The sequence below is a fragment of the Hyperoodon ampullatus genome, assembly GCF_949752795.1.
Source record: "Hyperoodon ampullatus genome assembly, chromosome: 15".
NCBI lineage: Eukaryota > Metazoa > Chordata > Mammalia > Artiodactyla > Ziphiidae > Hyperoodon > Hyperoodon ampullatus.
This window is the reverse complement of record NC_136928.1, coordinates 28,021,081-28,048,670: the sequence shown is the minus strand read 5'-3', so window position 1 is coordinate 28,048,670 and position 27,590 is coordinate 28,021,081. Positions and strand designations below refer to the sequence as shown.

General features: G+C 48.5%; 1 protein-coding gene across 9 annotated transcripts in view; it reads left to right on the top strand.

Moving 5' to 3' along the window:
* DYSF (dysferlin) overlaps positions 1 to 27,590 on the top strand; it is a gene marked incomplete at its 5' end in the record, with an annotated part of 228,163 nt that overhangs the window by 58,957 nt on the left and 141,616 nt on the right. For all 9 annotated transcript variants that reach the window (XM_079721048.1, XM_079721046.1, XM_079721044.1 and 6 more), the window contains 10 exons: positions 18 to 229; positions 2,240 to 2,368; positions 2,760 to 2,822; positions 3,496 to 3,546; positions 5,846 to 5,876; positions 6,489 to 6,604; positions 13,605 to 13,731; positions 17,109 to 17,212; positions 25,215 to 25,283; positions 25,411 to 25,454. In XM_079721048.1, coding sequence (XP_079577174.1) covers positions 18 to 229; positions 2,240 to 2,368; positions 2,760 to 2,822; positions 3,496 to 3,546; positions 5,846 to 5,876; positions 6,489 to 6,604; positions 13,605 to 13,731; positions 17,109 to 17,212; positions 25,215 to 25,283; positions 25,411 to 25,454 — 946 coding nt within the window. The remainder of the gene's footprint in view (positions 1 to 17; positions 230 to 2,239; positions 2,369 to 2,759; positions 2,823 to 3,495; positions 3,547 to 5,845; positions 5,877 to 6,488; positions 6,605 to 13,604; positions 13,732 to 17,108; positions 17,213 to 25,214; positions 25,284 to 25,410; positions 25,455 to 27,590) is intronic.

Sequence of the window (27,590 nt, the reverse complement as noted above, 5' to 3'; positions counted from 1 at the left end):
AGCACCCTCTCCTCCAGACACAGGAGGAGAGGAGGATACTGAGGACCAGGGGCTCACGGGAGACGAGGCCGAGCCATTCCTGGACCAGAGCGGGGCTCCGGGCCCAGGGGCCCCCATCAGCCCAAAGAAGCCACCTTCCCATCCTCCCCCCTACCAACCCGGGGGAAGAAGGAAGAGAAGCACACCCGCACCCAGAAAGCCGCTGTCGGACAAATCGCAGGACTTCCAGGTGACTGCAGTCTCCTCCTTCAGTCCGCAGCAGCCGCTGATGCCAGTGCAAAACTTGTCTGTCCAGCCGTGGAGAAGGTCCTAAGGGCTCTCCTAGGTGGGAGTCTGGTTCCCCTGGGTCCTGGGCAAATGCTAGATATGGAGTCCATGGCTTGGGGCCTCTAGAAAAAGCCTCTGCCCAGCCCATGGTTTTGCTCTTAAAAAAAAAAAAAAAGGAAGAAAAAGGGTCACTGCAGAGTCAGCATCACTACACTGTTATCTGTTTTCCCCAACCAGAGTTGCCCTAGCCAGCCGGTGCTGTGCTGTTCAATGTGTGGTCTGTGGACAAGCAGCATGGGTGTCACCTGGAAGCATGTTAGGAAGGCGGGATCTTGGGCCTATCCCAGACCCACTGAATCAGAATCTGCACTTGAACAAGATCCCCAAGTCTGAGAAGCTCTGCCTATCTTTTTTTCTCCCTCTATCCATTTCCCCTATTTATAGCCGTGATTTTTCTGAAGGTCATGTGCAATTTGTGTTTGTTCAAGTTTTTCACAGAATAAAACTATGAATATTAACCCTTTGACATTTTTTAATCCAAAAATCTATCCCATTTAATTTGCCTTTTTTTCTTTTAAAATTTTTATTTATTTATTTTTTGACTGCACCATGTGGCATGTGGGATCTTAGTTCCCCGACCAGGGGTCAAACCTGGGTTCCTTGCAGTGGAAGTGCAGCGTCTTAACCACTGGACCCCCAGGGAAGTCCCTAATTTGCCTTTTAATTTGGGTCCTTTGCTTGTTCTTTTTCTTTTCTACAGAATTTTCCATTTTGATGTAATTGCATTTAGTGATATTTAACTATTCAGGACTACTATTAAAGTTAAAAACAGGAAACTTAAAATTTTTTTTGTGTGTGTGTGGTACGTGGGCCTCTCACTGTTGTGGCCTCTCCTGTTGCGGAGCACAGGCTCTGGACGCGCAGGCTCAGCGGCCATGGCTCACGGGCCCAGCCGCTCCGTGGCATGTGGGATCTTCCCGGACCGGGGCACGAACCCGTGTCCCCTGAATTGGCAGGCGGACTCTCAACCACTGCGCCACCAGGGAAGCCCAGGAAACTTAAATATTTATTTATTAAATGAAACAAATTGTAAAAATATGCTTCAGTTCTAAATTGTGGTAATTTCAGCAAAAGTTCTAGTTCTAACCACTATGTTTGCCTGAGAGACAAAATTCTAACTTATTTTTATTATTATTCACAAGACATGTTATTGTTTTTCTCCTTAGAAAATTAATACTTTTTTTTGGTAGAAAATTTGGAAAATACTGTACAGTGAAGAGAAGAAAAATCACTCACCCCCTTCCCATTGCCATTGATAGTATATTCTATAGTATCTTATTTTTAAAAAAGAGTTGATTAATAAAGAAATAACTGCTGATTGGAAATTAGAACCAGTAAACATCGAATTTTTTCATGAAAGCTTTAATACTTTAAAATGTATTATTTTAAAACATTTTGCCTAAATTTGGAAGCACACATGTTCCTGAAACCTTCATTTACTGAAAGTTCAATGAAGAAAGCTCTTATTTCTCAGAATATCAGACATTCTGTCTTGCACCTTATACTACATAAGAATAAAGTGGGGTTACATCACTATGTAACTTTGACCTCTGAGGGGATTGTCAGTGAGGAATATTCAAGCCACACAGAAACGTCAGCTTCAAGGGGTCTGAGGTGGGGCTGCGCATGAACTGAACGGGGGTGGGATCCTCAGCCCAGCCCTGGGATTTACCGCTGGCAGCTTACTTGGGGGAGCCTGGCAGTTCTTATGTGGAACCATGGGATTTTATAGATGCAAGGGACCTTGGTGGGAAGATATTGTTCTTACAGTGTTCTTCCTAATTCCTTTTTAATACTCGTCCCAAGAGGCCAGCTGTGAGGGTGGTCCCTGAGATTCCTGACTCTCTCGGGCGGGGGGTGGGTGCCTGATGACCTCTCCCTTTTCTTGCTCATGCCCCCTCCTGGCTTTCAGATCAGGGTCCAGGTGATCGAGGGACGCCAGCTGCCGGGAGTGAACATCAAGCCTGTGGTCAAAGTCACTGCAGCTGGGCAGACCAAGCGGACGCGGATCCACAAGGGAAATAGCCCCCTCTTCAATGAGGTGGGAGTCCCTGGGTCAGAGCTAGGACCTTGGTGGGAGCACACAGCAGATGCCTGGCAGTTCATTCAGTTTTTGCCTATGGTGCTAGCGTTGGGTGGAGAGCTGTGTCAGTTCCTGAGTAGGTTATCTGAGGAACTGGAGAGAGGGTTCCTGCTCTCACTCCTGCCTTGGGTTCCCCCAGCTTCACATCCCCATCATCCCGTGGGGCCGGCCACCCACCCTGTCCCTGAGGTGACAGCCTCCGTGAGGTCAAATCCCCAGAGCTCGGTGCTGGGCTGAGCCCACTGCTCACTTGTTGTATGGACCAGACCTGGAGGCTGGGCGGTGGCTGTCCCCTCCCGTCCGGGCTCAGCGGGCCTTCATCTGTCCCCCTTTCACCCTGAATCAACAGACTCTTTTCTTCAATGTGTTTGACTCTCCCGCGGAGCTGTTCGACGAACCCATCTTTATCACGGTACGTGGCAGCCCCCGAAGGCCCTCTGTGGGCTCAGCGTGCATGTGTGAGTGTGCGTGAGTGTGTGTGGGTGAGGCACCCACCCCCCCACCCGAGCCTGGATGATGGGTAGCAGCTCACAGCCTCGCCCCCGTGGTCACAGGGTTGCCTTCTGAGCTCGGATGCAAGCGGCAGCCGAGTGCGGAGTCCCTGCTGTTCAGGGTCAGGTGCCTTAGGCCAGGGTCCTGAACTAATTCTTGCAGTGGATCTTTGATTTTCATCTTATTTTGTTTGTCTATATGCCTGCTTCTGACAAGATTTTCTTTCTCTGGACCTCAGCTCTTTTTTTCCCCCTTTCCTTTGAAAGGCAGTATAGTTTAGCAGTTAAAAGTGTGGGCTCTTGAGCCAAACTGTCTGGATTCTAGTCCTGCCTATACCGTGTAGGGGTTGTGTGATTCTGTACAAATGATCTCTCTGTGCCTCTATTTCTTCATCTGTAGAATGGGGATAATAATAGTACCTGCTCATGGGGTTCTTGTGAGGGTTAAACATTGCTTGGAACAATCTCTGGGATAGAGCAAGTGCTACTGGAGTGTGGGCTGTTATTTTTTAGGAGGGAAGAGGCGTTGGGTTGGTCCCTGCCTGGGTCAACCTTTGCTAGTGAATGAGAGTTTGAATTTGTCTTTCCTTCCAGGTGGTGGACTCCTGTTCCCTCCGGACAGATGCTCTCATTGGGGAGTTCCGGGTAATGGTTTATTTTCTTTGAAAGCAATCAGTTCTTGTTTATCCATGTTAATGGAAGCTCTGTGGATGATGGGCAGGGTTGGTGCTCCAGAGATCCTGTCTGTCTTGGTCTGTGTTGGGGAAAATGTAATGAAAAAACAAAACAAGATCTTCTCCTAACCCAGAAATCCTCTCCACAAAGGTAGTAGAGAAAGAAAGCACTTTTGCTATTGAATAAACATTAAACCAGAATATGATGCTATCACGAACCATCAGCTAAGAGACGGCAAAGACAGAAAGTAATCTTGTATAGAGCCAAGCAGACACAACCCTTTCCATATATGTTCTCAAGATAAACAATAACTAAACAATAACTAGTGCTCGAGTTAGCGGCCTGGATAGTACCCTCAGTCACACATAGTTCATCCTAAATTTACCTAGTAATTGCGGTGACCATCTGTGTTTGCTAGTTGACTTTATCCACAAGAAAAGACAGAAAGCAAGCTCACATTTTTATGATGGGGGGTAGATTTACAATTCGGTTAAGGTAGGCCCTTCCCTTTCCCAGAGATGGGAGAGCCTGGAGAAAGGCACTCCTGGATCATAAAGCTGACGAAAGGCTTATTTGGTTTCTAAAAAGGTACATTTCAAAGAGATAGAGAAAGTACTTACATTAAGTTTTCTAATGAAAATGTTCCGACAAAAAGAGAGGAGAGGGAAATCTCTCCCCTTGTTTCCAACAGGGAGGATTCAGCTTCTTTTTTAAATTCGCATTTGTCCTTACATCTTGGAAAGACAGCGTGGGACCTGAGTTTAGGCAGCCCTCCTCCTAATTCTGACAATCTCGGGCCAGCGTGACCCCCGCGCTCTGTGCCCTGGGCTCACCTGGGTTGGGAGCGGGGTTCAAATGTGGAGTCTGTGGGGATGGGGTGGAGTGGGGTGGGGGGCACTGGAGGGAGCAGGGGAGGCTGCCCCCTCATTTGTCACAGACGTGCAGAAGTGAACAGTCCACTGCACAGGACCTTGAACCAACGGCACAGGATTTAACAGATTACATAGTGTAAAGGCAACTAGTAATGGAGACCTTCACGAATGGTGTTTTAATGTCATTCTTTTTTTTTTTTTTTTTTTTTTTTTTGCGGTACGCGGCTTCTCACTGTTGTGGCCTCTCCCGTTGCGGAGCACAGGCTCCGGATGCGCAGGCTCAGTGGCCATGGCTCATGGGCCCAGCCGCTCCGCGGCATGTGGGATCTTCCCAGACCGGGGCACGAACCCGTGTCCCCTGCATTGGCAGGCAGACTCTCAACCACTGCGCCACCAGGGAAGCCCTTAATGTCATTCTTATTGATTTTCTCATTTTGAATCCATAAGTATTTATCAAATGGAAAGAAAAGGCACAGGTTTATTTGACCCTCCTCTTGCTATCCAAATAAAATATGGCCCCTTCTCCAAGAAGTAGTCACAAGATAGAAAACGGAGTCTGTTTTTCTGGAGAAGCAGTTTCTTTAAAAGAATGGGCTTGTGCTGGAGTCATTCTGTAACACTTACGTTACAGGATCTTATGTTTTGAGTCTGTAATCTTGTTATAAGAACCCAAGGGTTAGGTTAAAAAAAATATTCTTTTTTCTAATTATAAAAGTAATCCATGATTTAAAAAAACTTTGTAGTTGTTTTTTTTTTTGGTCGGGGTACGTGGGCCTCTCACTGTTGTGGCCTCTCCCGTTGCGGAGCACAGGCTCCAGACGCGCAGGCTCAGCGGCCATGGCTCATGGGTCCAACCGCTCCGTGGCATGTGGGATCTTCCCGGACCGGGGCACAAACCCGTGTCCCCTGCATTGGCAGGCGGACTCTCAACCACTGCGCCACCAGGGAAGCCCCTATAGTTTTTGAGAGCAATTTTAGGTTCATAGCAAGACTGAGTGGAAAGTACAGTTCCCACATACCCCCTCCCCTAGCACATGCATAACCTCTCCTGCCATCAACACCTGACTAATCAGTGATTTTTTTAATAGAAAATTATAAAATATAGGAAAGAATAAAAATAAAATAAAAAGCACCCAAATCTGCCACCCAGAGGTAGTACAGTTACCATTCGGTGTGTTTCCTTTGCTCTGTCTTTTGTATGCATAGATATACTTTACCAAACTTCGATCAAAATGTATTCCACTTTCTTTCCATGTGATATCAGAAGATGAACATTTCCCCATGTCTCCAAATGTTCTTCAGATCATGATTTTTAATGGGTTGGTATCATGCATCATACTTTATTTAATACTCTGGGGACAAGAGTGTGATGTGTGCCTCCTTCTGTTTGATTTCAGATGGACGTGGGCAGCATCTACCGAGAGCCCCGTGAGTCACCCTCTCCTCCCCTTGGGCAGGTCCTTGCATTTGGGTTCTGGAGGCTGCATGGGGGCACCCATTTGGGATACTCATCTTTCCTTCTAGGGGATTTTAGAATTTAGAGGTGGGGTTTGATCTTGGAGGTGAGGCTGCAGGAATGAAGAGAGGACAGGCTTTCACCTTCTCGGTGAAACAGGCCCCCAGGAAGATTGAACCCTCACATGGGTCTCAGCTGGCCCAGCTGGAGGGCTAAATCTGGAAGGCCCAAGCAAGGGTTGCTGGGGACTGGGGTGCCTCCAGACGGGATGGGTCATTTGGATGCCAAGTCTAGGATTTTTCTACACCCTGGTCTCTGCTGTGGTCTGGTCACTTCCTGAAGGGGAGGAAAATGGCTGGGGATCTGGCTTTGGCAGCCTCTGATAGGGGTTTCTGTTAACATTTCTGACTTGGACCCAAATGAACACTCAGGGTACATTTTATTCTAGAATTTGAGTCCTTCCCCCATGTCTGGGTAGACGAGTCCTTCATCTCATCCAATGGAGTCCACCCGGGGCTCCCGGAGGTGGTTGCAGACTTGTGTCCTTCCAATTCTAGGATCACCAAGGGTGTTGTCTCTCTTAGGACATGCTTATCTCAGGAAGTGGCTGCTGCTTTCGGACCTGGATGATTTCTCTGCTGGGGCCAGAGGCTACCTGAAAGTGAGCCTTTGTGTGCTGGGGCCTGGAGACGAAGCCCCTGTGAGTACATTTCCTCATCCCTGGCCTGGCCTTGGAGGCACCAAGTGAAGAAACAAAAAAACAATTTTAGTTTTTCTGATTTAAAAGAATACATGGCAATTATGAGAAATGTACAACATGTGGAAAAGCATAAATAAAAAGTGAATCACTCATAATTCTACCCATCAGAGAGAACCGTCATTAATACCTTCTTGCATATTCTCCCAGAAGGGTATACATGTGTATTTTTCTTTTTTTTTTTTGGTGCAGAAGTGAGATCACTCACTCTGTAATGTATTGTAGTCTGAATTTTATCACCTAAGAATATATCATTATCATCTTTATAGTCAGTAAGTAAAGTTATAAGCTGGAGGTGGTAAGAATGAGAAAGGCTTTCAGAGTTGGGGAAGTATCAGCATCTCTGTCTGGGGACAGGAGAGAAGGTTTGGAACAGTTGTCGAGGAACAAGGGGTTAATTAGATACAGACAGAAGGATTTCTTTTTTTATTTAAAAAATTTAAAATATATATATTTATTTATTTATTTATATTGGTAACTGTAAGTTTGTTTTCTGTGTCTGTGAGTCTATTTCTGTTTTGTAAATGAGTTCATTTGTATCATTTCCTTTTATATTCCACATATAAGTGGTATCATATGACATTCATCTTTTTCGGTCTGACTTACTTCACTTAGTATGATAATCTCTGGGTCCATCCATGTTGCTGCAAATGGCGTTATTTCATTCTTTTTTGATGGTTGAGTAATATTCCATTGTGTGTGTGTGTGTGTGTGTGTGTATGTATGCACACACACCACAAGACAGAAGGATTTCTGAGCAGACACAAGGGCAGACACTCTGGGCTGGAGGCTTTATGGGAGAGTGACCTCATAATACTCAGTGGCCTGGAAGCAGAAGAGGGGTAAGATGGAGGTGCTGTCAGGTGTGGACAAGGCTGGTGTGGTGGAGGCACAGGACTGAGGTAGCTGATGAGCCTGGCAGGGAGGATGCAAGAAGACTGGGCATAGAGCTGATGAGGAGGACAAATAAGAGGGAAAGGCTAGGGGACACACACTTATTGAGTGCCTGCTGTGTGCCAAGCTCTGTGTTGGGTGCCTCACTCGGTGTGAGGGGGGTTGGAGGAGGTGGATAGGTTGAAGGCTGTTTTTAGAGAAGGGTCTCAAGGTCAAGGTTTTCCTAAAGGATTTGTTCTGAGTGGCTGGAGGTTTGAGATATGGCCGTCCCTCTAGCAGCTACAGGGGAGGGGGATTAAGATGCTGCTGGTGGAGGACAAGGGACTGTGTTGGTGAATGACTTGTCCACGTGGATGTTGATTATCTCATGGGAGAATTGGAAATCAAATATGCAAAAGTGGAGGCAGATACTGAGATCATCAAGGCAGGGTGAGCCAGGAGGAGTGGGAGAGGCAGGAGGGGGGAAGGCAGGTCTCCAGGAGGGCTGGGGAGGTGGAATCCCCAGGGAAAGCCGCATGATCATGGAGGCAGAGGGCAAGTTCCATGAGGCTCTTAAGGACGAGGATCTGGCTGCTGACGAGAGCTCAAGAAGCCGCTGTGCAAAGGGTTAGGGGAAGGAGAACCCCGGATGCTGTGCAGGGGCCAATGGAGCTCAGGTGGACCAGCCCCACCCAAGGGCACCCCCCCTGATCTCTCATCCCGTGTCCCTCTGTAGCCCAGACAGACATTGTGCCTGCCTGCTCCTTTTCCTTCTACGTGGACTCTCTGAATCCATTACCCTTTCCTAAGACACTCTTTCCTCCTCTTCCCATCAGACCCTTGTTCTTCCCAGATGAAACCACTTTTCTTGAGACCAACTCAGAGGGAAGCCCCTGTTTTCTGCTTCAGCTCTTTGTGGCTTTCAGGATGGGAGGAGTGGCCATCTTTTTGTTTCCCACAGTAGCTTCTCAACTTCAGCATCGCCTTCTTTTTTTTTAAATTAATTTTATCGGAGTATAGTTGATTTACAATATTGTGTTAGTTTCTGCTGTGCAGCAAAGTAAATCAGTTATAAATATACATATATCTACTCTTTTTTAGATTCTATTCCCGCATAGGTCATTACAGAGTATTGAGTAGAGTTCCCTGTGCTATACAGTGGGTTATTAGTTATCTATGTTATATATAGCAGTGTGTATATGTCAAAGCCAATCTCCCAATTTATACAACCCCCCTTGGTAACCTAAGTTTGTTTTCTACATCTGTGACTCTATTTCTGTTTTGTAAATAGGTTCATTTGTACCATTTTTTAAGATTTCACATATAAGCGATATCATATGATATTTGTCTTTCTCTGTCTGACTTACTTCACTCAGTATAACAATCTCTAAGTCCATCCATGTTGCTTCAGATGGCATTATTTCATTCTTTTTTAGGGCTGAGTAATATTCCATTGTATATATGTACCACATCTTTATCCATTCCTCTGTTGACGGACATTTAGGTTGCTTCCATGTCCTGGCTATTGTAAATAGTGCTGCCATGAACATTAGGGTACATGTATCCTTTCGAATTATGGTTTTCTCTGGATATATGCCCAGGAGTGGGATTTCTGGATCATATGGTAGCTCTATTTTTAGTTTTTTAAGAAACCTCCATACTGTTCTCCATAGTGCCTGCACCAATTTACATTCCCACCAGCAGTATAGGAGGGTTCCCTTTTCTCCACACCCTCTCTGGCATTTATTGCTTGTAGATTGGCTTCTTCTCTGAAGCCTGCCTCACTGCTTATTTCCCCTGGTCTTCTGGGCTGTTACCTACCCCTGGCACAGGCAGAGCTGGTGCAGGAGGGTCCTTGCTGGCAGATTCCCATCTTTGCCATTGTTCTGAGGTCTGACCTGTCCTTGCTGATGAGCCATCAACGTCTGATCTTACTTCCTTTCAGACCCTGAGCTTGGAAATTGCTCTCCCACCAGTTTCTTCCTGCCTCTTTCCCTCCCTCACCCTCAGTGAATGGCAGTTCTTCCTCACTGAGGTTACAGCCCTGACCCCTCTCAGTTTCCCAGCCCATCAACTCCCTCCTGAAGCCTGGCCCCCATCCCCGATCCTCACTCTCACTCTGTGCTCACTAGCTTCTGGGCTCTGCTGCCACACCTCTTGTCCCCCACCCTCCCCATGACACGCTGTCCGCACCACTCCTTGGTCAGCTTTGGTGGCAAAAGTCACCTGGAGTTGCTGTCAACGTCTTCCTTTACTTGGGTGAGGTTTACTCCTTATCCCATCCTCCACAGTGGCTGTTTCCAAAATTTCTGGTCAGGAATTCCCTGGCTGTCCAGTGGTTGGGACTCTGCGCTTTCACTGCCGGGGGCACGGGTTCGATCCCTGGTCAGGGAAACTAAGATCCTGCAAGCCACGTGGCACAGCCAAAAAAACTTAAAACAATACAAGACAAAACAACTTCCTGGTCTGAAGCTCCAGCTTCGCTCCCCCTTAGAGAGACGGAGCTGCACAGTGGGAGTGATGTGAGTGCTTGAAGCTCCCTGGGCGTCAGCGCGCCTCCCATCTTCCTTCATCTCCCTTCCCTTCCCCACTCCCCATCTCCTTTGCATGTGCTCATGCCCTCCATACCACCCCCGTCTTGTTCTTCCTGTCTCTTCTCTGGCTCCTGCCCTCTGGTCTGTGCCAGACTCCAGATTTCCCAATCTCAAAACACCCTTGCCTTCACCATTTCTCCCCACCCCTCCCCTCCAAGCTGCTTTCATCTTCCTTTCAGCCATCACCAAGGTCACCAAGTCCTTGAGAGCACCCTGTGTCCCTCTTCTCCAGTCCTTTGCCAGCTGCTCACTCCTTCACCTCTTCAGCGTGCTTCCCACCGCCTCCTTCCCTGAACCACTGGCCTAAGGGTCATCCATTGCGAAGTCCCAGGAGCTCTTCTTTCATTACTCCGCTCTGTTGCTCCACAGCATTTGATTCTGGAGCCCACGTCTTGTTTGAAACTCTCTTCTCCCTTGGCATCTGTGACTCCCTTCATTCTTTTCCTTTTTTTTTTTTTTTTTTTGGAATGGATCCTTCAAATTCAGTGGCTTGATAAAATTCTGCTGCCTGCACTTTTGCTGTGCCTTTGACATGACATTCAAGGCCCATGAACATCTGGCCTCAGTCTGATTTTGCAGTGCGTCAATCTGTCTGTGGAGGAGCCTGTCTCCGTCTACCTGAGGCTCCTAAATCGCTCATCTCCAGCCTGCATCTTCAGAGCTCCAGACACTCAGTTTCAGTTGCCTGTACCAAAGCACATGAACATGTCCCTTAGGCCCCTTTAACTTCACATATAGAAACCCAGTATCATTCGCTGCCCACTCCTCATACCTGATTCCCATCCTGTGTTAGGTGACATCTTGGGAAATGGCACTCATCATCCACTTAGTTCCCCAGGCCAGAGCATCTTTCCTCATCCTTCAGTCCCACATCTGTCAGTCCACACGCACACAGTTGGCCAGTCTTGTTGGCATGACAGCCTCAGTGCGTGCCTCTCCTCTCTCTCATCCCAAGACCAGAGTTCAAGGTCAGGCTCCCGTCATATCTTACCTGGGCCTCTATGTGAATGAAGATGTAGGTTCAGCTGCTGTAACTCCAGTCAACTCCACATTACCACCAAAACCATCTTCTTTATACTCAGGTACAATCATGTGAATCTCCTCTTAAAAAACTGCTGGAGGGCTTCCCTGGTGGCGCAGTGGTTGAGAGTCCACCTGCCGATGCAGGGGACGCGGGTTCGTGCCCCGGTCCGGGAAGATCCCACATGCCGCGGAGCGGCTGGGCCCGTGAGCCATGGCCGCTGAGCCTGCGCGTCCGGAGACTGTGCTCCGCAACGGGAGAGGCCACAACAGTGAGAGGCCTGCGTACCGCAAAAAAAGAAAAAAAATAAAACAAAAAAACCCCCAAAAAACTGCTGGAGACCCACCCTGCCTCCCAGTTACTTTCAGGATGAAGTCCAGAATACTTAGCATGACATTCAAGGCCCATGAACATTTGGCCTCAGGCTGATTTTGCAGTGCCACTTGCCGGGATGTACTTCCACGGACTCCGTACTGTGGCCACACCAGACAATGTGACCCTTTCCAGAATGCACTTCTATCCTTCTCCCTGCCTTTTCACCTGTTGGGATGCCTTCTCTGCCTACCAAAAACCACTTTGTTCTTCAAGACCCAATTCAGATGCTACTTCCTCCACGAAGGCTGCCTTGTCTTCCAGGGAAACTGATTGGTCTTTCCTTTCTGTCACCACCCCATGTTTTGTTAGTTCAGGTAATGTGTCCATCTTTGTCACTGAGACTCAGTTTCTTGAGGTCAGCGACAGTATAATAGATATGAACTGTTTTATCTCCCTTCTTGCCTAGTACAGGTCTTGTGCACAGTAGGTGCTCAATCAGTGGTTGTTGTCTAAGGGAATGAGCAGTGTTAAGGATGACTGAAAGCAGAGGAGATGCTCATTTTCTTCAGATGTGTGCTGAGGAAAATCAGTGCAGAACTAATTCCTTCACTTGTGTGACATGAGGCATTCTGGGATGGAGAATTTTGCTGCAAAGATTCCGAAGCAGGTTTCTACCTGTGGACTGAGTGAGGATGGTCCAGGCAGCTTTCCAAGGAGTGGGTTGCTGGGCATGGCCTGATGCTACCTCTCTCCTATCCTTCTGCCAACCCCTGCCCAAGTGCAGCACGTGGATCTTTTGTTCCTCAAACTGTCAAGTTAGCTCTCATTCTGCATGAGTTGCTGCCCCTGCCTGGATCCCATCATCCAGGTCTCCAAGCTGGCACATCACCAACACTACTCCCACCCTCCCCTCAATATAGTTAGAAGCCCCCTTACTCTGTTCTTTCTAAACCCACTGGTTCTGCATCCAGCCTATGTTAACCCTCATCTAGCTTATCTATAAAAGGGGGTATCCTAGGGCCTTGCACCCCACAGCATTGGCATCGTCTGGGCATTTGTTAAAATACAGAGTCTTGGGCTCCACCCCAGACCTGTTGAACCAGAATCTGCATTTTAGTTGGAAGGTATAGCAGTGGTCTAGAAGTCACTGATTCTCCAGTTTCTAATGTATAGCCACATTGGAGACCCACGGCTCATGGGGGTTGCTGTCAGGATTAAATGAGAGAGTGTATACAATCAGTAAATATTATTTTTATTATTTCTGTTCTAATCATAATACTCAGCACATGCTATTACAATCATTTGCTTAAAGGTCTGCTTTCCCTGTGAAAGGTGAGCACCACGGGGGCAGGACCTCTGTCCACCTTGTTCACTGAGGCAGCCCTCCCCCCTCAGCGTGATGCTGACACTTAGTAGTCACTCAATAGATACTTGTTGGGTGAATGAACAGATGTTATTGAAGACAGTGGCTGGCCTAGACCTCCGTCACCTCTGTGCTACTTTTTGATGGGTGGAATGGGAAGGAGACTGTAGTTCTTGAGTGCCTGCCGGTGTGCCACGTGCATTTACATGTTATTGAAGTTGATCCTCCCACAGCCCGGGAGGTCAGTGTCATTGTCTCCACTGTCCAGATGAGGAAGCAGAGTCTCAGGGTAAGGAACCTGTCAGAGATCACAGGCTAGGAAGTGGCAGGGTGAGATCTACCTTTCTTCAAGATGCACCATTTATTTATTTATAAACATGACCTGAGTGGTGCATTTTTGGATTGAGGAATGCTTTTTTTAAAAAAATTTTATTTATTTATTTAGTTGCAACCAGGTCTTAGTTGCGGCAGGTGGGCTCCTTACTTGCGGCACATGGGCTCCCTAGTTGCGACAGTTGGTCTCCTTAGTTGCGGCTTACCAGCTCCTTAGTTGTGGCATGTGAACTCTTAGTTGCAGCATGCACGTGGGATCTAGTTCTCTGGCCGGGGATCGAACCCAGGCCCCCTGCATTGGGAGCGCAGCAGGGTCTTATCCACTGCGCCACCAGGGAAGTCCCGAGATGCACCATTTAAGTGTGTTGGTTGAGCTCTCAGAAAAGGAAGGGAAAACACTGTGCTCGAAGGCACATTAAGGAATCATATTTGGTTGTGTTGTAGCTGGAGAGAAAAGACCCCTCTGAAGACAAGGAGGACATTGAAGGCAACCTGCTCAGGCCGACCGGCGTGGCCCTCCGCGGAGCGCACTTCTGCCTGAAGGTCTTCAGGGCCGAGGATTTACCGCAGAGTGAGTCTGGTGCCCTCGTTGGGTGACTGTGAGGGGGAACACTGGGCTGGGCTGCCTCAGCTCCCTGGGGGAAGGAGATGGAGGGGCTGGTCCCCTGCTGCCTCTCTGCCTCCCCTTGGCCTTGCTTCCTCACCCCGAGGGTCTACTAGATCCGTGTCAGCCCAGTTCTCCCTCTGCTCTGCCATCTGGTGAAGGCTCACACCCTCTCTAGGTTTCCCAAGGCTTTTTACTGTTCTTAACAGAAAAACAGAATTAATGAGAAGTAATACTGATGCTGGTGGAGTCACAGAGATGCAAGAAATCTTGAGAGTACTAGCTGCCCCTGGGCTCCGTTTCAGCATCCACTAGGCCTTGTCTGGCTCTTTGGCCACTCCATGCACCCATTTTCTTGGCTGTCACTTGGGAGTCAGCACCATTTCAACTCTTTGTTCTGCGCTCACGGCTGGATCCCACTGATTTTCTTTCTCTCCTCTAGGAAACCCCAGCCTGAAAATTGGCAGACCCTGGGCTGGGGAAGCAGATGCTGAAATGTTAGAAGGGCTCAGTGTTTCCACTCAGTGGAGACAAATGGGTGTCTAGTTTGCTTGGGGCTGTCCTGGCTTTAGCACCAAAAGTCCCACATCCCAGAAAGTCCTCATTCCCTGGTAAACTGGGACAGTGGGTCACCCTAGCTGTGGCCATGTCCTCATCATCCCAGGAAGGCCATTGTGGCCACTGCCTGATTTCTCACAGTGACTAACCCTGTACTAGCCCTACCCTGTGTGCTCAATAAATGTGGGAGAATTATGCTGAATATTCTAAAGCTGTGGGTGTCAACCCAGGCTGCAGTTAAATCATCCTGGGAGATTTAAGGAAGTGCAGCTGCCTGGGCCCTTCCTCCAGTGTTTCAGATTGACTTGGTTTGGGGTGGGGCTTACACACTGGTAGTTTAAAAATGCTCCCTGGTAGTTCTCTTGCTGCGGGCTATAAGCCACTATTTTGGAGCATGCATTAGCAGAATTAAGCCAGGCACTGTCCATAGCAGAGTTCACGAGAACAAGTAGTCGGGGACTACTTGGGTCCCTGTTTACGAGTTTTCCATGAATCTAATTGCTTGAGGGTTTCTGCTTTGACTAATGACACCAATAAATGGGTTCCTTCTGCACAAGTTTAACTGAACCAAAATCATGGGGAAAGCCTTTAAATAATAATGGGCATTAAAATACAGGCTTAGAACATTCTGTGTTTGTTGGTTGAAACTATGCAGAAGTGAGGCTGGTGAGCTTCCAAAGGGGGCTGGGGAAATAGAAATGTTTGCTTTGCTCAAGGTAAAGGGGATTATGCTGAATTCTCTGAAATGTTGTTTAAATATAAATAAAGGAAAAATAGGTGGGTAAATAGAACATAAATATTTGCTAATTGTTATCTGTTGTATTCATGTAGACATTGGCTAGCATACAATTGTTAACTGTCCCCTCCTCTCATTTTCTCATTCATATACATCTGTACATTTATACATAACATATATACACGTACATACATACACACATCTATCATCTGTAAATACATATGTAAAAAATTTGGCTAATTCAGTAAAATATTGGTTTGAAGCAGCATAGATTAAATATTTTTTTTTAAACAGAATTGACCTATTGGTTACCCTCAGGAAAATCACTGTGCTAATGTATATAAAGGAAAATGTCAAACAGGCGCCAGTAATGGGATATTATTATAACAACTTCCAGTCTTTTTTTTTTTTAATTAATTTATTTTTGGCTGCATTGGGTCTTCGTTGCTGCGAGCAGGTTCTCTCTAGTTGTGATGAGCGGGGGCTACTCTTTTTCTTTTCTTTCTTTTTTTTAACATCTTTATTGGAGTATAATTGCTTTACAGTGGCGTGTTAGTTTCTGCTGTATAACAAAGTGAATCAGCTATACATATACATATATCCCCATATCTCCTCCCTCTTGCGTCTCCCTCCCACCCTCCCTATCCCACCCCTCTAGGTGGTCACAAAGCACGGAGCTGATCTCCTTGTGCTATGCAGCTGCTTCCCACTAGCTATCTATTTTACATTTGGTAATGTATATATGTCAGTGCTACTCTCTCACTTCATCCCAGCCTACCCTTCCCCCTCCCCATGTCCTCAAGTCCATTCTCTGTGTCTTCAGTCCTGTCCTGCCCCTAGGTTCGTCAGAACCATGTTTTTTTTTAGATTCCATATATATGTGTTAGCATACAGCATTTGTTTCTCTTTCTGACTTCACTCTGTATGAAAGTCTCTAGGTCCATCCGCCTCACTAAAAATAACTCAATTTCGTTTCTTTCTATGGCTGGGTAATATTTCATTGTATATATGTGCCACATCTTCTTTATCCATTCATCTGTTGATGGACGACACTTAACATTGCTTCCATGTCCTGGCTATTGTAAGTAGAGCTTCAATGAACATTGTGGTACATGACTCTTTTTGAATTATGGTTTTCTCAGGGTATATGCCCGGTAGTGGGATTGCTATTCCCACTATAGCGTGGTAGTTCTATTTTTAGTTTTTTAAGGAACCTCCATACTGTTCTCCATAGTGGTTGTATCAGTTTACATTCCCACCAACAGTGCAAGAGGGTTCCCTTTTCTCCACACCCTCTCCAGCATTTATTATTTGTCGATTTTTTTGATGATGGCCATTCTGACTGGTGTGAGGTGATACCTCATTTTAGTTTTTTTAAAAAGTTTATTTATTTATTTTATTTGATTTATTTATGGCTGCATTGGGTCTTCGTTGCTCCACGTGGGCTTTCCTCTAGTTGCAGCGAGTAGGGGCTACTCTTCGTTGTGGTGTGCAGGCTTATTGCTGTGGCTTCTTTTGTTGTGGAGCATGGGCTCTAGGTGCACGGGCTTCAGTAGCTGTGGCACGCAGGCTCAGTAGTTGTGGCTCATGGGCTCTAGAGCGCAGGCTCAGTAGCTGTGGTGCACGGGCTTAGCTGCTCCGTGGCATGTGGGATCTTCCTGGACCAGGGATCAAACCCATGTCCCCTGCATTGGCAGGTGAATTCTCAACCACTGTGCCACCAGGGAAGTCCCCAACTTCCAGTCTTTTTCTGGATTATTTACTGCTCTTAGCGATGTAGATTTCTAATCAGTCAATCAATCGGACCTGTTCTGAAAGCCTTTGAGAACCGGGCAGGGGACTGAACCAGCTGTTTGGAGCTGGGCAAGGAAGCAGCGCAGTGCCCTCAGGACCTGCTATTCTGAGATGGTCCTTCCTCCCAGGAGCCCTGGGCTGAGGGGTCATGGCGTCTCTCTCAGGGAGTCCCAGGACTGCAGGGAGACAGGTGGGAAGTGGGGGTTTTGAAGATGGGAGAGTGGGTGGGCAGTGATCAGCATGTCTTTCTCCTCAGTGGACGATGCCGTAATGGACAACGTGAAGCAGATCTTTGGCTTTGAGAGTAACAAGAAGAACTTGGTGGATCCCTTCATGGAAGTCAGCTTTGCGGGGAAAATGGTAAGGGGCAAGTAAACAAGAGGATTTGTGGGAGGGTGACGACTGGGTGTCCCTGTGGATGGGCACTGGATGTGCAGGACAGAGTGAGGCACACACAGTGCCCCCCATCAGAGGCATGTGCACACCGGGGATGGGGGGCTGATTGTGGGACATGGGGTGAGACACGCAGGCCCAGCTCTCTGGGGCTGCCATGCACACGCACGAGGACAGGTCTGCTCAGGTGTATGAGACAGACACATAGGTGTGGATGGACACGGAGAGGACATATGGACAGTGGATAGATAGAGGAATATTTGGGAGAAAATTAAGTAATAGTCAGGAAACCAGGTGTGAAGGCACAATGATAGGGAAACTTAAAAACAATGCAGTGAAAACATAATGATTAGTTTTAAAAAGTTGTGGCGGGAGTTGGGCAGACTCCTTTCGGCCACACTGGTGGGGGCCCTAGGGATCATGTGCCTTTCTTCCTTCCTGCCCAGAGGCAGGGCTGTTGCTCCAGTCCCTCTTGATTTCTGCCTGGGCCCCTCCCTCCATCCCATCTTAGGGATGGCTTTGCCCACTTTCCAGGCTCTCCCTCGAAGCCTCAGCCACTCCCAGGGTTCAGCCATCACCTCTCCACAGAGGAATCCACAGCTCTGTTTAACTCTGACCCCTCTCTTCAGACACAGACCTCCCCATGCCTCTTCAAGTCTCTATATTCTGCCCTCCAGCCCTTTAAAGGAGTCATCTGCTGCCCCAAACCGCCCCACTTCCAGAAGCCGCCATCCTAATCAGGTACCACCCATCAAAGGCAGAAAATGTGGGCCTGCATTGATTCGTCCCAATTTTTTTTTTTTTTTTTTTTTTGCGGTACGCGGGCCTCTCACTGTTGTGGCCTCTCCTGTTGCGGAGCACAGGCTCTGGACGCACACGCTCAGCGGCCATGGCCCACGGGCCCAGCCGCTCCGTGGCATGTGGGATCTTCCCGGACCGGGGCACGAACCTGCGTCCCCCGCATCGGCAGGCAGACTCTCAACCACTGCACCACCAGGGAAGCCCCGTCCCACTTTTTTTGAGCTCCCGACATCAAACATGCCACCCCTAGCTCTTGCCTTCAAAAATCCCAAGGCCCTTTCCTGTCTCTATGCCCCTAGTCACTGTCATCTCTCCCCAGGACAACACAGCAGCCTTGGGTCCATTCTCTTGTCCAGGTTCTCCCCATAGAAATCCACCAGCATATTTAGTGTAAAACACAGTCCTGTCTGTAAAAGGAAGTTCAAACCGCATAACCTGGTTGACCAGGTCTCACCCAGCCGAACTTTCTCGCCTCATCTACATGGCCCATATTAGCTTGTACAGTCTTTGCGAGAATGCGGAACATCTCGCCCCCTCCTGGGCGGACGCAGCTCTGCAGCCCGGTTGGAGCGGCGCCGAACTGAGCGGGTTTCAGCCCCACTGTCTCGCTCGGGGGGTGGGGGTGGGGGTGCGTGGGTGGGTGGGGCGTGCGGTTACAAACCGCATAGCCCGCACGTCGCCCGTGCATCCTCTCGTCTGCCCTGCGGTCACGCCTCTAGCTTTTCCCCGGGCCTGTGCACTCCGGGGTCCTTCCTGGCCCTTTCCCCCCCGCAAGTGTGTTGCATCGTTCAAGTTTAGCTTCCGTCACCCACACAGGCCTGATGTGCTAGTTCGGCCCTCGGGGCTCCGCGCGGCTGATTGCATGACCCTCTTTTAGCCCGTCTTTCGTTGCATTCCGGTGTTTGTTAGCATCTGTTCCTCTGACTTTCGGGGAAACAGCCTGATTTCGTTTACTCTGTAACCTCAGAGCAGAGACTGGTGGAAATACTGGAAATAGGGGAGAATGACGTATCCGGAAGGCGCAGCCTCCGCCCAGGCTCCCGGAACCCTGCCGAGGCGCCTCTGAGCTTCGTGCCAACCTCAGGGAGCTGGCAGGGTAGGGTAGCGCCCTCCGGGGCCCCGCCGGCCAGGCCCAGAGGTCCACTGGCCAGCCGCAGCGCCAGGCTCCGGCGAGTTGAGTCAGATGACTTGGGTGTTAACAGGAAAATTGGAAACGGGCGGAGGAGGAGGGCTTTGAACCGGAGGAGAAGGGTTTTGAACCGAGCCGAGTGGAGGGCGGGTGCAGCCGGCTCCGCTTTGCTCCAGAAGCAGAGGCTGGAAGGGGGAGACACGCAGGTGTTATAGGACATTTGGGGAGGCGTTTACAAGCTTAACAACAAACGTTAAAAGCCTAGGGTGATGATGGAGGTGGTGTGGGCTCCCATTCACACAGCACTTTGCAGTGTTCGATTCATTTTGGAAAGACGTAGGGTCTGCCTGCCCATCCCACCAACAAAGGGACCCCTGAGGTCAGGGGCCGGATCGCTGAGGCCCAGGTGTGATTTCACAAACGGGAGGAAGGCCTTGGATAGCTTGTTTCCTCTGCCTGCTACCTGAAGTCCACACTCTTCCTACCCTCTCCCCCCCACCCCCCCGTTTTATGTTTCTTTTCTTTCTTCTTTTATTATCGATGCATATATTTATTAAGGGATTTTGAAAAATGCAGAAAAAAGTAACATTATCTATAAGGCATCATACAAAGTTTATGTTTGGGGCCTATCTTTCTAGTTTTTAATTTTTTTTTTTTTACTGTGTATCAATATTAGACACTGTTGAAACACTTTATTTTTTAATATTTAAAAACATAAAGAAAAGTTGAAAGAATGGTTCAGTGAACACTTACCCCCTGGTATAGCCTCCACTTAGATGAAACAATTTTGAACATTTTGCTGCATTTACTTTCTCTCTCTCTCTATGGATTCTAGCCCCCCCACCCCGCCCCAATCATTTGAAACCTAGTTGCACACTTTGCCCCTAAAGGCTGCAGCATGCACCTCCTGAGAAAAAGAAAATTCTTTGCAACCACGATAACATGATCACACCTAGGAAATTAACAATTATTTCCTACTCTTGTCAGATACTGGCTCATGTAAATATTCTCTGATTATCCCCCAAATGTCTTTTAGAGCTGGTTTAATTTTGTTTTGATCTAAGACCCAACTGGAATTTATGCTCTGCATTAGTCTCTTCTGTAACAGTCTTTTACCCACCTCCATCATTCCCATTTTTCTCACCCCACAACATTGCATTTTTGAAAAGCCCAAGCCATTTGTCCATGTCCTGGATTTGTCCCATTGTTTCCTTCTGTTGTTGTTTAACTTCTTCTTCTGGCCCCTGTATTTCCTATAAACTGGAAGTTAGGTCTCAAGACCAGATTACATTCAAATGAACTGTTTTGGCAAGAACGCATCATGGGTGATGTTTCGTACGTCGTATTGCATCACAACAGGAAGCAAAATGTCACCTTGTCCCATCATTGGTAATGATTGATTACTTGGTTTAGGTGGTGTCTCCAGATCTCTCCCTTGTCAAAGCACACGCTCGCCTTTGCACTTTGCAGGTTATCTGTGGGCGATATCTCGATGTGTGCTGGTGTCCTGTTTCCCAGCAACCTCTTACCTAATGGTCCACGAAGCCATTGACCTCCTTGCCTGAACAAGTCATTCACCTGGGGTGCAAAGCGGCGATTCCCTCATTATCATTCCTTCTCTCTTTATTAGCTGGTGTTTTCTGTAAAGAAGAGCTTCCCCTCCCCTCTTCCCTTTTGAGTGTTAATATGCCCCTAATACTTTTTATTAATTCAGTGTGTTAAAATCAGTTATGGTGCTGGTTGTGTGAACCGTCCTGCTGTTGGCCAATGGGAGCGCCTTTGAGCTGTTCCTCCATCCCAGGCTAAGACAGGGTCTCAGGGGAAATGTCTGTGGGAGAGGTAACACGAATTTTAAACTCATTCACACTGGGGTGTAAATGCTCACCGTGGGTCTTAGTGCAGTTTTTGTTTGGGCTTGGGCTCAGAGTCTGATGCCCTTAGGAGGGACCGTGAGGGGATGAATGAAGGCAGGAAGGAAGCAGGAAGGTTGGCTGGACAATCCTGCTGGACACTTACTCCAAGGACTGGGATCAGTTTTCCCAGCTTGACAGATGGGAAAGTCATGTCTCAAGATGGTTTTTTTTTTTTTTTTTTTTTTTTTGTGGTACGCGGGCCTCTCACTGCTGTGGCCTCTCGCGTTGCGGAGCACAGGCTCCGGACGTGCAGGCTCGGCGGCCATGGCTCACGGGCCCAGCCGCTCCGCGGCATGTGGGATCTTCCCAGACAGGGGCACGAACCCGTGTCCCCTGCATTGGCAGGCGGACTCTCAACCACTGCGCCACCAGGGAAGCCCTCTCTGCTACCTTTATCACCTGTGTCATCCTACCTGTCCTCTCTCTGTCTCTGGTGTGTCACTTTTTCTCATTCATCCTTTTCTGAAATGCAAAGCCCTGGGGATTTGTCCGCTGTGTGCCTAGTCGCCCAAGCCTGGCCCTCTTTGCATTTCCTCTAATGGACACTGGGTGGCACTGTTATCTAAGATGTGAACCATACCTGATTTGGCCAAGCTACTGAGATAGAAGGTTGTGTGTGTGCGCACTCACACACACATATCACACTTCTTCATGGTATGGGGCAAGGACAGGGGAGGTACTTCGAGGGCAGAGTGGGAGACTAAAGCAACTTTTTTATTTTCCAAGAATAAAACCTATTAATCATAAAAAGATGAAAAAACCAGAGAAAAGCAAGGAAAATGAAAAAAATTAAGCACATTTCTGCACACCACCTTGGAGATGCCCACTATTAACATTTGTTTATATCTCCTGCTACTATGTTTTCCTCCCTGTAGCTCTCACTCCTTCTCTCTGTTGCACATCCTCCCACCCCCCTCCACCACCAACCCTGGCCCTGCCCTGCCCCACCGGAAAAAAAAATTGGATTCAGAATACAGTTGATCTTCATTATTCACAGATTCTGTATTTGCAAATTTGCCTACTCGCTAAAATTTATTTGTAACCCAACATTAATCCTTATGGTGCTTTGGCAATCATTTGCAAAGCTGTGAACAATTTGAGTGAGCTGAGGTGCATGTTGCCAGCTGAGCAGAAACAATGGGATTCCCTTCTTGTTTCAGCTCGCATGGTGTAAGTGTGTCCTTTTCCTGGTCTATTTAGTGTCATGCTTTTTGCATTTTTTGTGCTTTTTGCTGGTGGTTTCAGTGTTTACAGTGGCTCCCGTGTGTTGTGCTGAAATGCTGTCTAGTATTTCTGTGTAAGAAGGCTGTGATGTGTCTTATGGAGAAACTATATATTAGGTAAGCTTCATTCAGGCATGAGTGAGAGTGCTGTTGGCTGTGAGTTCACTGTTAATGAATCCACAATATATAATAAAAAAACGGTGTTTTGAAACAGAAACACACATAAAACAAGGTTATTGGTGAATTGACAAAAAAATGTTGTGACAGGGGCTTGCAGGAACCTAACCCTGTATTTCTCTTAGGAGCAATACTTCAGTGTTCATCAGCTCATGTTCTTGGTGACTTACAATGTGTAGTTAGAATGTGTAACTACCGCCAGTAATGAGAATCCACTATATCTGTGTGGTTTGGTAAAGTGCTTTTATCACTTAACATTTCCTTAGGTTATTAAATAGTCTTTGAAATCACTTTTTTGATGGCTTTGATGGCTGCATAATATTCCATGAGATGATATAACATAAATTTTAATCGATTTTTGGATTTTTTTTGTTGCAATTTTCCTCTTTTATGAACAACTCTGTGACAAACATCAGTGTACAGGACTCTGTCTACACTCTGATTGGTTTTCCATAGGAAAGTTTCTAGAACTGGGTCAGAGGGCATGCTTATTTTTAAGTATTTGATACAGGTGGCTAAATAGCCCTCCAGAAAGGGTGTAATAAATACACTCCATCAGTAAGGGAAAGAGGGTAAAAAATAAAAAGGCTCAGAGAGGAGGAGGCGGAGGGGGAGAGGAAGCTTGGTGCTGCCTTGGCTGAGTGCGGGGAGTGAAGCAGGGTGTGGGAAGGCAGCTGGGGATTTCTAGGGCCAGAGGCAGTGCTGGCCTAGGTGGGGGGAACCTGCTGTGTTCAGGTTCCCAAACCCACATCTCGGTGGCTCTCTCACGGGGAGCCCCCAGGGGCAGCCCGGAGGAAGTGCCTTCTTGTCCAGGGAGCTGAGTGATGTTGCCAGGGTCTCTCAGCTGTGTCTGATTAATGAGTCTTCCCTCCCTTCCTTCCTTCCTTCCTTCCTTCCTTCCTTCCTTCCTTCCTTCCTTCCTATTTTAAACTTTTGAATTAGGTAACACATTTATTATGCCCACCATATACATTTATGCATCCATCATTTTGCATCATTCTGGCTTAATTATGCATATGCTGCACACATCTGACCATAACTTCTTACCTTTTACCCCTTTAACACAAACGGTTGCACATGACACTCACTGTTCTGCACCTTGCTTTTTTCACTTAATAATATAACTTGGAAGTTGTTTCATATCACAGAGCTCTTTCATTCTTCTAGGGCTACATAGAGCTCCATTCTGTGGATGGATCACACTTTATCTAATCTGTCCTCCGTTGGTGGACACATGGGTTGTTCCACGTCCTCCCTAGTTGGAGCCATGCTGCAGTGAATAACCTCGTACGCGTGTTCTTCTGCACATGTGCAAGTCTCTCTGTAGGATACTGTCTAGAGGTAGAACTGGTAGGTCAGAGGGCATTTGCATTTGTAATTTTGACCGATAGTGGCCAATTGCCCTTTGGAAGGGTTGAGCAAAATCCTAGCCTGCAGTGTTCCCATTGCCTTGCCAAGAGAGGGCTGTCAGGCTTTAGAGATTTTTGTGAATCTGATAGATGAGACATGGTATCTCATTCATTTTGTTTTTGTTTCTTTTATTATGAGGGAGATTAAGCATCTTTCTGTGTGCTTTACAGCCCTTTGTGTATCCACTCCTGAGAACTGTGTGTCCCACTTTGCCTTTTGTTCCATCTGATTGTTGGATCTCTTCTTTCCTTACTCCTCTCTTTGCTCACACAAGGGCCAAATCCCAGCACCCATCCCTGCCCCCAGACTTTGCCTGGGCTCTTCTCTCAGGGAGGAGGGGATGGTGGGCACAGGGGCTGGTACTGGGTGGATCAGGGATGGAGACAAAGTCCTGGCCCCTAGGGAGGCCACACCCTCATTTGATGGAGGGCCCAAAGCCCCCAGTCTGGTCAGGTGCTCATTAGATGAGAAAATGCATGTAAATGCTTCACACAATCAGGGCCCACAGTAAATGCTCTGAGGAAGGCTGCTCACTGTTTCCGTGTGTAGGACACACACACCTTCCAGGATCTGTATCTGAAGCAGAGTCTTCACTTGCTGCCCTGTGTGGGTACAGGATGCCCTGGGCTGGCTAAGGGAGCTGGTGCCTCCCTGGGGACTCCCAGGGCAGAGTAGAACACACAAGCCGCTGGTTTGGATCTGGTTTCCACCTCTGCTAGGTTTCTTGTTTGTGGAAAGCCCAGTCTTATGAGCAGGGCTGATTGGAGGCAGACTGTGTCTTCCCTGCGTTTTCCTCTCTCAGATGCAGGTGCACGGCCCCCTGCCCTGGCCCTCCAGCTCCCCTTTCCTCTCCCCCTCCCTCCATCTCTAATCTCCTGGGTTCACAGTCTTCCAAAGGGGCAGGTGATCTGGGCTGATGGGCAAAGGGGATTGCCTCAGACTCTAGGACTCCTGGGAAAGCTGGTCTGGACGCAGGGCCCCATATTTAGGGTCATGGCCATAATGGGAGGTGAGGGAGGAGAATTTCTAGCCAGAGGTAAGAGAGAAGGAAGAAGGGCTGTGACATTCAAACAATCTATCCCTCTTAACTCCCTCCACCCCATGCCCCATTGGGTCTGATCTACCATTGAGCTTTGTTTCTAGAAAGATTCCCTGTGTCTGAGCCCACTGCACCAGGCTCCATGGCCCCCAGAGCCTTCTGCCCAGCCCAAAGCGTGGTCAGCATGGCAGAGAATGGCTGCTGGCTGGTGTGGTGGTCTCTGAGGGAGCCCAGGGTCCCCTCAAAGCTCCATCCACTTGTGCTCTGTGTCTTCTAGCTCTGCAGCAAGATCCTGGAGAAGACGGCCAACCCTCAGTGGAACCAGAGCATCACGGTGCCTGCCATGGTGAGCCTCACCCCCATGAGCCCACCCCAGGAGGCCTGGGCTCCCAGCCCACCCAGTTCCCGCCCGCATCCCGGACTTCTGCTTCTTCAGAAGGACCCCACCCAACCCGTCTCTCTTCCCTCCTTAGTTTCCCTCCATGTGTGAGAAAATGAGGATTCGTGTCATAGACTGGTGAGTTCTGCGTCCCGGGATCTTTAGGGGTGGCTGTTGTCAGGGGTCACTTGGTCCTTCGGTTTCCTTTTGTTCATTCTGCACGAAGTGGGAGAGTCTGTTTCAGGTGAGGTAGTTTCCTCTGGGGGAGGCCAGAGAAGGAGAGGGTGTGGGCTGTTGGGAAGCTTACAGCCCTGCTCGAGGGCAGCCAGGCGGGGCTGGAACAGCTCCAGGAAATAGAGATCCCTGAGGCCAGGAGGAGCCAGGAAGGCTTCCTGCAGGAGGTGAGGTTTGGGGGAAGTTCAGGATGAAGGCATTCTAATGAAGAGAGGGTCATAAGCAGAGCATGGAAGCTGGAAAGAGCAGAGCTTCCAGGAGGGTGGGCTGTGATGCTCCAAGTGTTGGTGGGATGAAACGGGTCTCCAGGCTGGGGAAGTGGGTCCGGTTACCCAAACAGGGGATGCCACTACCGGCTTGCAGCAGGGGTGGGCAAGAGTCACACGGTCATCTTAGAAAATGAGCATCTAACCCTTGCTGAGCGTCTATGTGCTCCAGGCCCTCCTCCCAGTGAGCACTTTACATGCGTGTCTCACCCGACGCTCACCTCGACTCCAGGAGCAGCCCGACCTCACCTGACGCTCACCTTGACTCCAGGCACGGCCCGACCTTGCAGATGGGGGAGTAGGTTTGAATAGACGGAGTACCCTGTACGAGGGGACAGCTTGGGAAGCAGCCGAGGCCAGGCTCGAACCAGCCTGTGCTCCCTCTGCCCGTGCGCTTAACCACCGGGCCGTGCTGACCCCTCCTCATTGAGCCTTCTCTCACGCCCGAGGGCTGTTAGGAGTCCCCACTCACGATCTCCAGGACCTTCCCTACATCAGCCTTTCCCAAAAGAGAGAGTTGTCCTTTCTCTGCCCCCAAAAAGTCTTGGCTGTGCGGTTCCCGGCGTGTTGTCCTTTGGTCTCAGGCCCATGGCACCCCCAGCCAGGAGGATAATGAGAGACTAGGGAAAACCCCCAGGCCACAGAGCCATTAAAGTGTGCGCCAGGTCCCCAGCCCGAGAGAAGACAGCTTGGGAGAATTAGAGGAGAGGAAGGGAGTGCGAGGGGGTGAGGAGGGAGAGGCCCCTGGGGCCCTGCCTGCCCCTATGCTCTGTGGGAGGTGCTTTGGGGGCAATGCGCTCTGCGTCCAGAGCCATCCTTCACCTCGCTGTATGCGCGCGCGTGTGTGCGCTGCGTGCGTGCCTGTGCGTGGCAGTGTGCGCGGATGCACACGGGCGTGCGCGCACAAGGGCGCCGCGTCCCCTGTGTTGTGGACGGCCTCGCCCGAGTCCGTGTGAGCCGTGTGAGGCATCGGCATACTGTACAATCCAAACACATTACCGAATCTGGTGGCTGCCTCTCTGGTTTAGGCTGAAGTGGCATTTTTATTGTGAGTCTATTTTCAGACTTGCTGTATTTTCCAAAAGCAACCCCAAACCCCAAAACCCAACTCTTGGCCAGAAAGCATTCTGTTGCTGCAAGTTCCTATCCAGAAAAGTGCTTTCTTCCCAGAAAACTCAGATAAACTTGTGTTATTACCTGAATCCTAGAAATACGATATGGTCCATATGGCCTTTTCTCTGTAACTTAATCTTCCTTTCAGTTCTCAAAGAATTTCTTTCATTAAAAGACAAAACCCCCCAAACTACCCCCTCCCCCCCAAAAAAAAAACCTGACACAAAATCTCTCTCCTCCCATTCTCTTTCCCTTCTCACCAGATTCAGGTAAGACCAGAGGTGAGAAATCCTATTCCTCTCCAAGGGCTGGTCTTTTCTAGGGGTTGGTCATGAAGGCAGTTTAAAAGTGTCATCAACCGTCAATTATCTGGTATTGATAATCTTACTGTAAAATGTTTAAGGGAATTTTTACTTTCCAGTTCATATTAACGTCATTCACCAGGAAAAGGGATACAGATCTGTGCTGACAATTCACTCTTCCTAATGTAGCCCCCGCCCTGAGAGAAAACTTTAAAGCTTAATCACCTCCCTCGGAAATACAGAGAGGAAGGAAGGGAGCAGCAGAGATCTGGTATCTCATGGCTTTAAGATTTAAAAGAGAAATGAAATTGCCATGCCCAGGCGGGTCTTTCACAATGGGGCGCGTGGATGTCATCTCC